General features: G+C 27.7%; 3 protein-coding genes across 3 annotated transcripts; 2 read left to right on the top strand and 1 right to left on the bottom strand.

The window, feature by feature from the left end:
* Nucleotides 1-9,956: 9,956 nt before the first annotated feature.
* Nucleotides 9,957-11,227, bottom strand: OCT59_027440 (uncharacterized protein; the record flags this gene model as incomplete). Its single annotated transcript, XM_066136973.1, has 7 exons — nucleotides 9,957-9,962; nucleotides 10,031-10,304; nucleotides 10,379-10,394; nucleotides 10,464-10,509; nucleotides 10,702-10,952; nucleotides 11,041-11,118; nucleotides 11,188-11,227. 7 exons carry the CDS (start codon nucleotides 11,225-11,227, stop codon nucleotides 9,957-9,959), a joined length of 711 nt encoding a protein of 236 aa, XP_065993404.1.
* Nucleotides 11,228-12,897: 1,670 nt separating this feature from the next.
* On the top strand, nucleotides 12,898-13,407 carry OCT59_027439 (uncharacterized protein; the record flags this gene model as incomplete). Its single annotated transcript, XM_066136972.1, has 2 exons — nucleotides 12,898-13,246; nucleotides 13,319-13,407. 2 exons carry the CDS (start codon nucleotides 12,898-12,900, stop codon nucleotides 13,405-13,407), a joined length of 438 nt encoding a protein of 145 aa, XP_065993403.1.
* Nucleotides 13,408-13,947: 540 nt separating this feature from the next.
* On the top strand, nucleotides 13,948-16,463 carry OCT59_027438 (uncharacterized protein; the record flags this gene model as incomplete). Its single annotated transcript, XM_066136971.1, has 4 exons — nucleotides 13,948-14,902; nucleotides 14,972-15,424; nucleotides 15,581-15,704; nucleotides 15,788-16,463. 4 exons carry the CDS (start codon nucleotides 13,948-13,950, stop codon nucleotides 16,461-16,463), a joined length of 2,208 nt encoding a protein of 735 aa, XP_065993402.1.
* Between the last annotated feature and the right edge of the window lie 112 nt (nucleotides 16,464-16,575).

The following is a 16,575-nucleotide window of genomic DNA, read 5'->3' as shown; positions in this document are numbered from 1 at the left end:
TGCCCTTATAAATTTGGCCCGCATTATAATATTAATCGTAAATGTGTAAAAATATCGTATAGTACGTAATACATACAAATCTGATCGAGTTAAAAAAAAAGGTTTTATATTTGCGAAAAATAGCAACAAAAGGTATAAATAAACGAAAACATCATATAATTTATTTTTATTTTTATTTCAACGTGAACTAAGTTACAGTACAAATTACATAGAAACTATACACTAGACTTTAATTTAACAGATAAACAACCCTATAAAAAATTTTTCAGAAAAATTATCACGTGTTTGAGTTTTTTCGGAATAAAAACTAGAAACCAGCATGTCAAATACTTTACTCTGTTCTTCAGTTTGGTCATACTTTGGTGGTCTAGCTCTGATTTTTTCAAGCTCCCGGCCCCAATAGGAGAAAAATCAACATATATTGACCAATTTTGTATAGAGATTCCAAATGCTGTCGATGTTTTTCCACCTCCTGAAACCAATGATCATTTATCGGAGTTTTTTCCAGAATTTTTTTTTGAAATTATGATTAACTAGCAAGCTTTTAAAATAGTGATGCCTTATCATATAGTAGTATTGTGACGTCATCAAGTTTTGCGTCACAAGCAGTCAAGATTTCCTCCAAATCATCGAGTATTTTGCTGGTCTTGTTAATTAATTATTCAAATTTTAATTAGATTCTTGAATCGCCTTTCTACTGAATCGGATGTTTACTTTCAAGTTGATCAAGTATATGCGCTGTCCTTAAGATATCTCGCCAAGTTTCTATAATAACTAAGATTTGGGTTATAACCTCAATTTTTTCTTGCTCAATTTTAGATTTTGTTCTTCTGCATCGAAATGTCAAAATATGATTTAACAGACATATGTCTGCGAATATATTGACATCCTCAATTTCAAGCTCCGCAATTGAGACACGTTAAGAACAGCCACTTCTATATCGTGAATCTTCGTATTTTCTCTTTTTGGATAATGTTTGATTATTTAACCGATTTTATTTTCGCAGTTATATCGGTTACATTTCTAGTTGGGTAATTAAACTTTGACTGATAATACTTTCCATGTACCGTATTTTTCGGTATATAAGCAATAGTAAGCACCCTTTTTTGCGCTTAATGCCGGCCAAGGTTCTCATAATTCTGGCAAAATCGCCATAATTCTGGCAAGGGTGCTTATTTTCGGGGACCGCAAAATACGGTAATTATATATTTTTTGCGGTCTCTTTGAAACTCTAGAATTTTGAGAATTTGGGAATCGTTTTACTTTCTCATCTATTTTATAATTGATATAGTTTGAGCTCAGCAAATAGCTGCACCCATTGGTTGAAATTTCTATGTTTACTTCTATAGCCGCTTTAGGAATTGATGGTTGAGATAATTACTAATTATGTAATTTATGTTTGGTTACTTTTAGGATGAGAAATACTGTTTTAGGTGTGGCGTTTTTAAATCTTCGTTGTTTGTGATCACCATAAAACGAGTATCGTACGAATCAAAAGTTTTGGTCTTAGGCGTAAAAGGTAATATCTGGCGATTTTGTTGTTGTACAATGTGTAGACTCCACCTGTCTTGTGCCCGACTTGACAAGTTGAGCGAAACTCGAATGAAAGTGGGGAAATTTTATAGGTTTATAAAGTTTAAGGTCCATTTTAGTGGGTAGGTCGGTGTATTAGGGGTTATAGTCGGGTTCATAGTTAGAAACGAAAAAAAAAATATTGCTATTAGGATAAAAAGGACAAGGTAAACGAGTCGAGAAAAAATTTGTTTATAAAATTTATATAAAATTATTTTGAGTCGTAATAATGTAGCTCGATTTGAAAAAATATAATAAAGTGTTTATGAAAGGTATGAAAAGTGAAAACCCTGTGTAAACGTTTATTTATGTGTAAAAACCCTTGGGCTGTGACGAAGGGAACAGCTGTGTAAAAAAAAAATTGTACCGGAAATTTGCGGAAAGAGTTTTTTTTCGTCACCGCAAAATTCACTTAAATGAAAGTTTAAATCACCTGATGCAACATAAATCAAGTTTATGATCAACAAACATATCTAAGAATTATATGTATAAAGTTAGAATATTTATTTTGGTTTTTTAAAGAGATTTATGTTGAAGTAGAAACTTCTCTTTATGGTGGAGATTATAAAATGAAAAAAATATTTTTTGCAATAAGTCTTATTAAATAAGTTATTATATGAGCGAAACAGTTATCTCGCTCCCTGTAGAGATCCGATCCGATTGTGACACCTCACACATTTTCCGCTGGATATCAGGAGGATACTTTAAGCATGGCGCATTGTGTTTTATACTAAGTCAAAATCATTTCAAACTTTTTCTTCTAACTGGTATAAATTCCAGTGAATCATTATAAATCCACAGTAATAAAAATATTTTAAATTTTTATGGCAGAAGACGTCACAACTCACAAACAAAATTATTTTTTATATCAATACTTAAATATAACGAATTATTTTTATAAATCAATTTTACCAAAATCGATTTAAATGATTTATTTAAATGAATCGATTATTTAATCAAAATTGTCGCAGAAAAAATAATCGCAATTATGAAATCTCATCAGATTGCTAATAACATTGCAATCATTGCATGATATCCAAATAATATCACTTGTGTGCTTTAATTTTCCTTTTTCCCATCAGAACTGATATCTTCAGTACTTCTATAGTATACAAAAAATACTTAATATAGAAATTGTAATATATTAATTTTCTAAATAGTAAAACCAAGTTAAATAGAAAAAGTAAGCAAGAGTAATTAAGCAAATTATCAATTTTGATTTAATAAAAAAATAAATTATTAAAATTATTGTGTATTATATATAATATATATATAAATACATAATAATATCTTTCTTATGATTATATTAGTTACTTGTACATTTTTTATTAATGAAAATAATTTAAAAAAGTGAGATTAATAGAAATCATGCAATTTAACACTTCTAGATTGTCATACATTAGCTGCCAAGTCAGAAAAATTGTTTTATCAGTTTAAAAGGATCGACTTACTAGTTTCAATTTTATAATCTTGCACAGATATCAATAAAAAAAAAATAGTAAGCTAATCAAGATAAATGAAAAATTTTGTTTATTTTTTGATTATCATAATTATAAAATTTTTAAGAACTGAACAATTTTAAGAATTTACTAACTGTAACCTGTTGCGTTGCAACAGGATTAATGAATTTAAATCATGATGAAATTTCTTAGGAAAATTGGTTATTACATAATATTGATTTAGATTTATAATTTGGATTATAATTTGAGTGAAAATAAAAATTTTACTATATCAAATAAAATAAATTAGAATAATTGTCCAAAGCGTAGCATAGGACTATACTGTTTGAACTCGATATCATGCAATGTCTGTCTGTCACGCCGCGTATATAACCAATGAAATTTTAGGATCAGTGTTACAGATAAACGCGTAAATAATTTATTAATTATAAAATAGTTTAAATAGTTTAATATATAGTATAATAGTACTATATATAATAAATTTTTTAAACTAATGTTTTTATAATTTTTATGTAGAAAAACTGGTATAATAAAATTTGAAAATAAATATCTCTTTTGCTAATAACCGTTGCTTTTGAAGTGTCAGTCTATAAATTGTACATTCAAAAAAAAAAATTAATAAATAAACCATAAAAAATAATTAAACAATTCGATAAATAGCAAAAGCAAATGAACAGATGACAAACCTATCAACACTTCGTAAATGTAAATCCAGAGAAAATGAAACTGTTAAACATCATGAAATATGCCATTCAAAAGATTGAGAAAATAAACAAATGAAAAGGTCACCAGAAACACAACATAGCAGGCTTTTCGATTTTTGAATAATCACATGATGATCAGCATATGTATTATTTTTAGTTTTTTATTAATAAATTATCTGTTATGGCGCCATAATAAATAACATTTTCTAGTAATTTTTAAATAACGTAACACTGACATAATTGTTTGTATATAGATATGTATTTTATTGGCTGGGTATCATATGTATTGCACATGTGATAGCTGTACTAATTTATTTTAATTGTGCAACAAAAAATTTAATAGCGAAGGACGATAAAAAAATTGATTCTTCAGGTCTTGTTTAAACGTATTACAAAGGAATCTGGCTATTAGAGGTGGAATCCAGAAGTTATAAACACTTGAAACCTTCTTATAAAATGAAAATAAGTATAGTACATTTATATTATTTGGCTTTACAAAGAATTTTTGACAAAAAATAGTTGGAATCAAATAAAAATATGTTTTGACACTCCAGGTTCTTCTTAAGTGTAAGTTATAAAGTTTTAAATAAGTTTAGTGTCAAAAAAATTCTTTATTGATAGAACTCCTTACCATTTAAAGGATCAGATAGGATTTTTAGAATTTTTTTTCCTTTATTAATAAACTAATTATTTCTTTCTCTTTTTTAGGAGTTGACTTATGAATTTCATCAGTATATTCTATTAAAAGCTTAAACAACATCCTTTAAATAAAGTGAAAGGAGTTTTATGGCTACAATTATTGGTAAGAACTATAATTTAAATTTTGTGTCAGGTTTTGATTGTAATGACATTATCGTTAATTTATCAACATGCACATATGCTAAATGAATAATATTATATTCCTTTGAAAGGTGTAAATGGACTCTAATTTTGGAATCAAAAATCATGCAAATTGAATCATTAGATAAGGAGATATTTACGTTCAAATGCAAGAGTTTATGTCAAATTGATAGTAAATGTGTTGAGTGTATTTATTAAGGAACCAATGATTCAATAAATGCGATTTTTAACTTTTTGGATAGATCTCATTCTCTCCTTTCAAATAAATATAAATTCATTTTTCTAGCATGCATATATGTTGAGTTATTTATGATTTTGCAACAGGAATTATAATGGATTTTTAATTTATATGGAAGGTACATATTAAAATTCTTGAATTTATTTCAGATTCTAATAAAATTTTTTTTGCAAATATATTTTATTAATATTTAGGATTAATTTTATATTCACCAGTGGTTAATTTAAAATTAATTCACCAGTGGTGAATTTACCTCTGGTGAAATTCACCAGTAATATGATAATTTTAGTTTTATAAGTTTTATATTAATTTTGTTTGTATTACGTTTTACAATTTCATACACGTAAATAAAAATTTTTTTATGAATTTTTTTAAACTGTAACTTTTTTTCCAAACATACTATTAAACCCTTACAACTCAATTTCATAAATTAGAAATGAAATTTATAGAGAAATTTGTGTTTTTATAACACCACTAACTGTTTAACTCCTAAAGTTTTATATTTTTTATTTAATAACTTTAGAGTGTAATTTCACTACTTTAGTCAAATGAATTCAATTTCTTTTATTAATTAAAAGTTGTTCAACAGAGCCAAAACTACTTGTATATTATTTTTTATAAGTGTAGGTATAATACATATAAAAAAACCCATATTTTTCATAATGGTACTAACTTTCAAAATTGTTTTTTCATTTATTAATTCAGAGCGTAATTTTACTACTACTTTAGTCAAATGAAATCGACTTTCTAAATTAATTGAAAATTGTTCAGCAAGGTCGAAACTACTTGTATATTAATTTTCATGGGTGTAGGTATAATATATATGGAGAAACCAACATTTTTCATAATGGTACTAACTTTCGAATTTTTCTTTTTTCTGTTTATTAACTTCAGCGCGTAATTTCACCACTTTAGTCAAATGAAATCGACTTTCCAAATTAATTGATAATTGTTCAGCAAGGTCGAAACTACTTGTATATTAATTTTCATGGGTGTAGATATAATACATATGGAGAAATCTACATTTTTCATAAAGGTACTAACTTTCAAATTTTTTTTTTTCTGTTTATTAACTTCAGCGCGTAATTTCACCACTTTAGTCAAATGAAATCAACTTTCTAACTTAATTGAAAATTGTTCAGCAAGGTCGAAACTACTTGTATATTAATTATCATGGGTGTAGGTATAATACATATGGAGAAATCTACATTTTTCATAACGATACTAACTTTCAAATTTTTCTTTTTTCCATTTACTAATTTAGAATGTAATTTCACCACTTCAGTCAAATGAAATTTACTTCCTTTATTAATTGAAAGTTGTTTAGCAATATAAAATCTACTTAATATTGTAGGATTTATTCATTTTTTATAATAATACTAACTTATGAATTATTGTATAATATATTATTATATTTAAACTATATATTTTATATAAATATTTTTATTAATAAAATTATTATTTTTTTCAAAACAAAACAATTTAAATTTTAATAAATTATGTAATATAGGTGAACTTTACCTTGGATGAATTTCACCACTGGTGAGCATTAAAATCACCATAATATTTATTAGTTTGCAAGATTTAAAGTACGATTATTATGTGAGTTTTTAAATCTGCCAGTCATTTATATTAAAAAATTACGTAAAATGCATTAAATTAAAAGTTACTACTTGTAAAAATCGGTCAATAATAATTCAATTTGAATAAAACTTTGTATGATTAAAATTTAAAGTGCAATAAATTTATTTGCAATATTTGAGGTCATATTAATATGTAGAATTTTATGCAATGTCTTGTAACGGCATTTTATATCATATGATAAAATCAGAAAATGATCGGCAAATTAACATGATAAATGAGAAAGCCCGCTATGCTCAGAAACACCAGATCAGCGTGATGTGACTGATGCATGGCTAAGCAGAGAACATAAATGAAAGCGTAGTAAAAGAATGAGAGGTGTTTTAGAAAATAATAATAACCACGTCCCTATAAAAAAGAAATGTCTGGAAATTGTATCTAAAAATGTCTGGGTGCATCCAGAAAATGTTTGGAAATTGTCCAGATATTGCAGGATTTAGGACAAAAACCAATTTTCTGAATGTTTGATTGTTCGGAATTTGTCTAGAAAAATGTCTAGAATTTTTGATCATCTGGAATTTGCCCAAAAAAAATGTCCGGAATTTTTTGAATGTACAGAATATGTCTGGAAAATGTCCAAGGAATTTTGATCATCTGGAATTTGATATTTTTGATCGTCCAGAATTCGTCCATAAAATATCCAGAATTTTTTTGATCATCCACCATATTTAACGAGAATGTAGTGTATATAACTGACAGTTACAGCAAAATATCTCACAACTTTTTTCTCTATTATATTCAATAATTAATGGTTGAACAATAAAAAAATTAATTTTATAGAATTACTGTATCACGTGCAGTTGATTTTTTCGCTTTACATCAAAATTCAAATGATCGTCACTAATATCACGTGATTACCTTTTTGTTTATTTGTTTATTGTTTACGTGATAGCTGTAAAAAAAATCTTTTCCCCTTTTTTCCCTTTTTTTTCAAAAGTACAAACTTTACAGAAACCTTGAATTTTTAAACAATACCGAATTGATATAATAATGATGTTAAATAAATATCGTGGCGATATCGATTTGCAAATGATATCATTATGATATCGCAATGATATCATTTCAATATTAATTCAATATATCGAAATGATATCGTAAAGATATTTGTTTGAAAAAATATCAGATCGATATCATTTCGATATTGTTATAACAACAATGAATTTTTTGAAAAATGGGAAGTAAATACGATATTAATATGATATCGTTCCAACATTAATTCAATATCAATATGATATCGTAAAGATATCACTTTATAATTATCTAATCGACATCATAACGATATTGACGAAACATCAAATCGATATCATATCAATATTTCGATATTGTTATAACAATAATGAAAAATAGAAAGTAAATACGATATTAATATGATATCGTTCCAACATTAATTCAATATCAATATGATATCGTAAAGATATCACTTTATAATTATCTAATCGACATCATAACGATATTGACGAAACATCAAATCGATATCATTTCGATATTGTTATAACAACAATGAAAAATAGAAAGTAAATACGATATTAATATGATATCGTTCTAACATTAATTCAATATCAATATGATATCGTAAAGATATCACTTTATAATTATCTAATCGATATTGACAAATAACGAAACGATATCATTTTGATATTGTTATAACAATAATGATTTTTTTTAATAAATGCAATATCAATATAATATTATTTTAATATTAATTCAGTATCAAAATAATATCAAAATGATATTATCTATAAAAATATCAAATCAATCAAATATCGTTAAATTCAATTTTATAATATTTTAATAATTTGTAATCTAATTTAAAAGTTAATTTCAATAGATTTAAGTTACCGGTTATTTATTACAATAACAATTTTAATTACAGATAAAGTATACATTAGTTTAAATATTATATAACAGATAAAAAAAATATCAATAAATCTATAATAAACTAATTCAATAAATTAGAATTATGAGTTAAATTGGTGATGTAAGTCAAAACATTATGCCTTAATACTCCAGAATCATAACTCATCAACCCAAAGTTGAGGATTAACCGGGTACCTTGCTTTAAATTCAGCGACACTGCCCAAGTTGGATGGGGTGTCACAGGTACGCTTTAAGAAGACTCGCTACGACTCTATTGCAAAAAGGATAAGTATATTCGAAAACACCAGACATAAATTCACCTCAGAAGTTTGGCGGGAAACCCCTATAAACAACTGCAGTTTCATCATTACCAAAATCATTGAACTTAGGGATACAATGAAAAAGTTCATGAGAATGACGGCTTTAAAAAAAAAAATACAAATATATTCTCAACTTTGACAATGCACCCTTATTCATTGGCCTGGAATTCTCATATGACTAAATTATTGTTGTTTGTAATTTGATCCATTGAATCCACTATAAATTGCCAGGCAAAGCGAACTTTTATTAGACAACCATAGCTTCATCAACAAACGTTGCAATGTGTTTGGACGAATGACATCCTGTTTAATAAATTTTAAATGGGCAAACGTGGACCTAAAACCCATTAGAAGATAGGCTGCAAGAAGTGCAAAGCAACCTACCAACCCACGAGTGGATCTAAGGGTTAGGGAATAAATTAACGCCCAAACACACACAAGTTGGTATGGAGTTAAAGTCTTACAAACTAAAAATTATTTTTGCCACTTAATTCTCCAATAATCAATGTTATAAAAAAGTTACTTATGACTTAAGCCTACTTAATTATATATAAAACGACACTTCGAACAGACAGAGCTCATGATATATGAGAATATCCCATCATGCCTATTTTAACCCTTGATTAAAGGATTTTCGTTGCGTTATCAAACTGATTATATAAGTTTTACGCCTATATAACATAAGCTTATGCCCATATAATCAATCAAACAAGTCCGCCTTTTCCTATAATACACTATGCACGACGGCAAACGGTATAGGAGGAAGACTCTACTTTTCAGAAAGAAAGTTTTTTTTTTTCAAAAAAAAAAAAACGTACAAATAAATAGCGGTTAAATAAAATGGTGGTTGAATTGACTTTTTAGGAATTAATAGGTCTTATACGTGATCATTTAATATACGCGATCATTTAATTACGCGATCATTTAATCAGACAATTTTATAAATTTGGTATTATATGAACTTGATCAACCAATAATTGTTTAGGTAATGCACAGATGAGTTCTTTATAGGTGGATATTATCAAAATAGAGCCAAATTAACTTTACACAGTTTATATAGATAATTGATTATTTAATGGTAATAACACAACAAGTTAAAGAAATTCAAATATGATTGAATCTCAACAGATATTCAAAACTTTTAAAACTTTTTGTGATTTTTCGATTGAAGCTAATTATTATTAAAGTCTATACCATTAAAAGAATATAATTAAATAAACTAAAAAGAAATACTCAATAAAACTCAATTTTATTTTTTTATTAAAATTTTATAAAATCATTTATTAATGATTCTTCTTCGTCATATAATTTTATAAGAACGCACCTAAATCTATAATTTAATTTTATTAATATATTATTATCAAAGGCATGATGTGCGAAATAAATAAAATAACTTACTTGTTTTAGGGTATTTACTATATCACTTCCACTTCGGGAAGGGATAATTATATTTTTAGTCATGGTATCCAACTCCTTTATACCAGGTAAGTTTTTACCGTCCCAAGAAACGCGGACGGCTTCCTTAACAAACTCAACTAACGTATCCATGCCTCCATTATTTGTCAATTCCAAAATATTGACAGCTGCGAGTTGACGGTTTAGAAGTTTCTGCACCACATTTTCGTCAACGTAATCTTTAATTTCTTTTTGGGAAAGATTTCCAGTCGTACCCCTATAATTAATTAATTAATAATTATACAAATGGCACTATTTTGTTGACTATAAAACAATAAAATAAACAAATACCTGCTCTTTCTGATTTCTTTTTATTCCCTCACTAAATTTAGAATATTTTGGTTGAATTTATTCCTGAAGTCTGTTAAAGACTTACGAGTTTTATCTAGATATCCTCTAGCTTCGCTAGTGTAAATTTTAAACTGAAAAATTTTCACAACCAAATTGTCGAGTGCTTCACTACTCGGATTCCTCACTCGTAAAAATAAGCACTTTACCGACTCATCCCATAGTCATATTTTATCCTAAAATATTGAGATACGTTATTTGAGATTTAGACATAATAAATATTATCATATTGTATTAATACTAACTTCAGTATTCTTCTAACTAACAACATAAGATGATTCGTTCATCTCATTCGCTAATCGTAAGATTTCTGGATTTTTTACAAGCCAGTTACATATGTCTAATTTGGTACAAAACTGAAACGGATCCGGAATTGTTTTAGCCGCGCCTAACTTGTCATTATCATCATCATCTTCTTCTTCTTCTTCCTCCTCTTCTTCTTCACTTTTATCCCTTACATCCTCTTCTACTATTACTTCCTTTTCACTTTCGTTATGTTTTTGCCTGGTATTCATATCTGTATGTAATATATTATTTCAATTATTTCAATTAAAAATTAATAGAATAATATTAAAGAGCTAAAGCCTATATAAATTAATATTTACCTAATAATAATTGATTAGTTTCTTCAATATTTATTTCTCTCCTCTTTCTCGGTAAGGTCCTTTGATTTTTTTTTGATCCTATTATACATATTTTGGTTATTATTCTTACATATAAGCAAAACTTTTACGGAAGAGTTATATATATACCTGTTTCGATTTCTATTTCTTTATTATTACGTTTAGTCATAATATCGTAATGAGAGAATAAGAGAAAATGAGAAAACGAGAAAAAAAGTGAAGTAAACTTCTCGCAAGATTGTCATGATATAAATGAGATCTCCTTGATCAAAAGAGCGAGATTGTCGATATAACCCTTGATCAAATATGGGATATAAAACGAGGTTGTCACGATATAAATGAAATCTTGGTTACTGTAATTTTAATTATAGAACGTAATTGGAAAGTATGCAGGATCTCAATATCGTTGTGTACCGTATAAATTGAGGGGAATGCGGGATCAGTTGAAAATGTTGAAAGATGGAAAAAAACTATGATTTCTAGAGGATCGGAAATTAAATTTAGTTTATATAAATAAATTATTACAATATCGAATTTCATTCAGTGACATTTTTTTTTATATGGAAGATTACCTCAAATCGATTTTACGGTTCCAAATTTTATTATATTTTCAGGCTATACGTGGAATGAGAAGAAAAATAATGGAAAGGGGTGAGAAGAAAAATGATCGGTAGAAGAAAAAGAAGTGAGAAGAAATTAATGGAATATTACGTTTTGAATTTCCATTTTTATGTGTGATACGATGACATGCAAGAAAAATTAAATTTTTAAATAATTATACTCTTGACGATAAAATATAAAATATGATCGGAAAAAAACCAATCAATAAAAAAGATCGATTATTTTTAAACTGAACCATGTGATGATCCTATCTAACTAAGCCATATCTAAGCCTTATTTAGTGTAAGCCCCTGGATTGATTACATAAAAGAATTTTTTAAATAGATAGATGGGATCTACAGTAGTCAACTTACAACGATATTTGAAAAATACCGATATATTGATATTTTATACTGTAGGAAAGAGTTTTAATACATATTGGTGTAATCAAATATCGGTATATAAAGTATCAACTATACAAATAATGCAAGTCATGTGCAACTAATCATTTGTCTAATTGTTCGGTAATATTCTAAAACGGAGTAAATTAAGATCGAATTAAGTTCCTTACGGTGTAGATTAAGGTTAGCTTAAAATTCAGTATAATTGTAATATATCATCGCAGTGTAATATGAAATATAATCAAGGAAGGACATGCGTGGTTTAAAATATTACATTTTCTTTTACCTTAAATATAATTTGCAGATTACTTTCGTCTTCTTTATTGCTTTTTTTAATGTATAATTATAAATAACATTTTTAACTCACTTTTTATTAATAGAATTTGTTTATTTATTTTTATTTATATATATTAATTAACGCCGTGATGCAGTATTACTGTAACTATATTTTTAAAATAAATTAATAAATCAAAAAATTATGTGTGTATTCAATGTTAAATAAATTAATTAAAGATGATTGCATTAGAACTAAAAAATTTAGACAAGATCATAAAAATAAACTCAAAGAAATCAAAAAAAAATATGTGTGTATTCAATGTTAAATAAATTAATTAAAGATGATTGCATTAGAACTAGACAAGATCGTAAAAATAAACTCAAAGAAATCAAAAAAAAATTATGTGTGTATTCAATGTTAAATAAATTAATTAAGGATTGCATTAGAACTAAAAAATTTAGACAAGATCGTAAAAATAAACTCAAAGAAATCATAATAAATTTATTATAAATATAGAGCCTTTTCTTGACATTTTCCCCATCAAACTAATAATATTTAATAATGGCAGCATTAAACTTAAACGCAAATCTTCCAGTATACATTCAATGGCCCGATGACGCTGCTTTGACCTTAATTCAGCGTCATCGGGCCTATCAGCCCTTATTCACCACAACGAGGTTACATGACCAAAAACAATTATGGAGTGGAATTGCTCGTGATATACGAAACAACCACACATTCAGGCCAACTAGAAAACAATGCAGAGAGAAGTGGAATGCACTAAAGGTGGGGTACGAGAATCTAGAGAGGCTAATCAATAGAAATCCTGATGATTACCCTACTCGTACCCCATCTTTACACGACGAGAGGTTCCACCAAGAACTCTCAGACGAGTTCTGGAGAGTTGAGCGTAAGTATTTATTATTTAACTGATTTTTTCATTAATTCATTGCATTTATATTAATAATTGCTTTGTTTTAAGCATTAGTCTGGTCCTCCCAGAGAAATAGGGTGGATCGTAGGACATACGAGTATAGAGAGCGCAGGCGCTCTAGGCGCTCTCGCTCCTGATCCCCCTATCACCACCGAGAGTGCGGGCGCTCTCATTCTCGATCTCATCGTCACCGACGTCATTAATATTTTTATTTCATTTTATTTTTTATTTTATTTTATTATATGTTTTATTTTATTTTATTATTATGTTTTATTTTATTTTATTATTATGTTTTATTTTATTTTATTATTATGTTTTATTTTATTTTATTATTATGTTTTATTTTATTTTATTATTATGTTATATTTTATTTTATTATTATGTTTTATTTTATTTTATTATATACTTATTATTTTATTCAATAAATGACATTATTCGATAATATTATTTGTCATACCAATCAATTGTTATTAACCATATACAGTATAATTGACCCTAAATTTTGTGTATCCATTAATAGCCAAATCGGCATTAATTTAACCGAAGTGATTACTTAATTGGCAATTGCATTTTTTTTTTTTTTTTTTTGCCAACACGCTTAATAAATTTAAAGTTCTAATTGAATTAATAAAATTCTAGTTAAATTTAAATTAATTTAAATTGTAATTGTTATAAAGATGAGGAGACGATATAGTCACGCCAAACCAATAAAACCAATTCGAATTCGAAATTGGTTTTCTTACAGCAATCTTGGTGAGACAACTACTTCTGGTGAGAGACGTTCACCTATACGTTCACCTGATAATGATGACGATAACATGGACTTTCAGTATAATCACGAAGATAATGATTTAAGTTTTCAGGACATTAATGATGATGATAATGAATATGGATCAATTGGTCCTCAGTATTACAATGATGAGATGGAAGATGATGATCAATCATTTGATAATGAAGAGGAAAAAGAAACTGACAATGAATACAATAGTGAAGAGGAAGAGGAAAATGACAATGAATACAATAGGGATGAGAAGGAAGATGATGATAATGGAGACAATAATGAAGAGGAGGAAGAGGAAGGTAATAATGAAGAGAAAGAGGAACGTAACAATGATGAAGAGGAACGTAATGACAATGAAGAGGAAGAAATACATCAAATTGTTGAAGCTTTGGATAAAGACAAGATACCGTCCTGCAATGGTGAATTTGCACCGTACTTTGATAATTATACAACTACGGCACTATTTTGTTGGCTTCAGAAGCATAATGTTTCTACAAAAGCATATGAAGACCTTGTTGATATCATTCACAATCCTCAATTCGAACCTACTCATGTAGTAAAAAATATCTGTAGATTCCAATCATGGAGAAAACGTCTTCCTCTCCTACCAATAATAACAAAGCCTATTCAAATTTTACCAAAAAAAACTCTGTCAACTTCGCGAGATTCGAAGCTTTCATATCAACTCTCAATTAGTGATATTATATGGCATGTTCTCAACAATCCAATGCTGATGAAGCATATGTATTTCGGACCCAGTGTTAATTCTGAAACAAAGTCAGAATATTGGCATGGAACTTTATGGGGAGAATCACCACTTTTTGGACAACATGAAATAATAATATCAGAAGGTAATAGGACAATATACTTTGGTATAATTATGATTTGTTAACATTAAAATATTTATTTTAATAAAATAGTAATATATCAATCTGGTGATTTTGTCTACTATCATGATAATGGTCTTAAAAAACTTGGAAGGTTGAGAGCAATTTTAAAAGATGAAAATGGAAACTATGAGTTACGAGTTCAACTAATTTTAAATTATGATGATTTACCTGGAAATATAAAAGGGCTATCAAGACAACGTCGTTCTCTAACTGGGGAAGTATGGTTTCAGGATGAACCATTTATAACCATAATTACCTCTCAAATTTTAGAGAAAGTAACTATAATGATGACGTATAAACACCAAATTATTCCAGAAGGTTCATTACGAATTACTGAAATAATTTATAAATGTAATGACCGTTGGCACGTTCGTGATGCAAAGCTTTCATACCAACATCCTTCAGATTACATTTCTGTCAGAAATCCACCGTTGTCTATGCCAGTTTATAAGCTGTTTTTAGATCTTTACTATGATGATTTTGGTACATTTAGAAATGTATACCATTCCTTAGGTGGCATCTATATACAGTTTGGTAACATGTCAACGCATCAGAGAAAGCTAATCAAGAACCATTTTGTTCTTGGATTTATTCCTTTTGGTGGAAATTTTAACGAGTTTATGGTACCATTTGTTTCAGAAATAAAAAAATTTGAGAAAGGAAAGATTATGACTGTTCAAGGACAAGATGCATGGGTTATTGCTGGGTTGGGCCTTGTTACAGCAGATCTACCTCAAGGTAATGATATGGCAGGAGTACTGAGGTATTTTTCAATTTAATTATTAATCTTAATAATATATTTTCGTAACAACTATTAAAATGATTTAAATTTAAAAATCAATTTAGACATAATGCAAATAAAGGTTGCCGTACTTGTATAACTAAAAAGGAATCATTGAGTACCTATAATCAGGATAGTGTGACAACATTACATTATCATCATATCACAGATGAAGAAATTTCAAAAATTTCTCAAGAATCTGTAAGTTCAAAAAGAGGACAACTTTGTACAGAATATGGTTTAAGATCATTACCTAGTATTTTGGATAAATTAAAACGTGAGAGACATTTACAGACGCCACAGGATATTTATCATGCCACCGCAGGAAAGATTGGGCGGCTACTAAAACTAACCTGTGAATTATTTTCACAAGAAGGAGAGGATGATTTTGTTAAAATTTGGAAAAATTTTGAAATTCCAAAAAAGTGGTCTCGTCTACCAAATCCAATTAGTCATTACAATAGCTTTATGATGTCTGATCTTCTTAGACTAGCTATGATTATGCCATTTTTATTAAATCGATTTTTAAAGGAATCAAGCCTCAAAAATAATGAAGCAGCCACTATTCGACAAAGGATTGATGTGGCTCAAATTAGCTTAGTGCTAAAAGCTATTATATCTTGTTGGGTACAAGTTGCAAAGACTATGAAAGCAGTTTTTAATAAGGAATTTACGTTAGATAGCTATGAGGAATTACAGCTATGTCTTAAAGAAGAGTTTTTAATTCTTCCAAAGGTATAATTATAAATTTGAAATTCAGAACATGGAATAATTCAATAATTAACAATATTTTGTTTTTTTATACATCAGGAAATTTGTTTAGACATAATTTAGTGTAATATTTCGAAGGTGG

The sequence above is a fragment of the Rhizophagus irregularis genome, chromosome 7 (assembly GCF_026210795.1).
Source record: "Rhizophagus irregularis chromosome 7, complete sequence".
Taxonomy (NCBI): Eukaryota; Fungi; Glomeromycota; class Glomeromycetes; order Glomerales; family Glomeraceae; genus Rhizophagus; species Rhizophagus irregularis.
The sequence above is the reverse complement of the archived record's forward strand: the minus strand, read 5'-3'. Positions and strand labels throughout refer to the sequence as shown.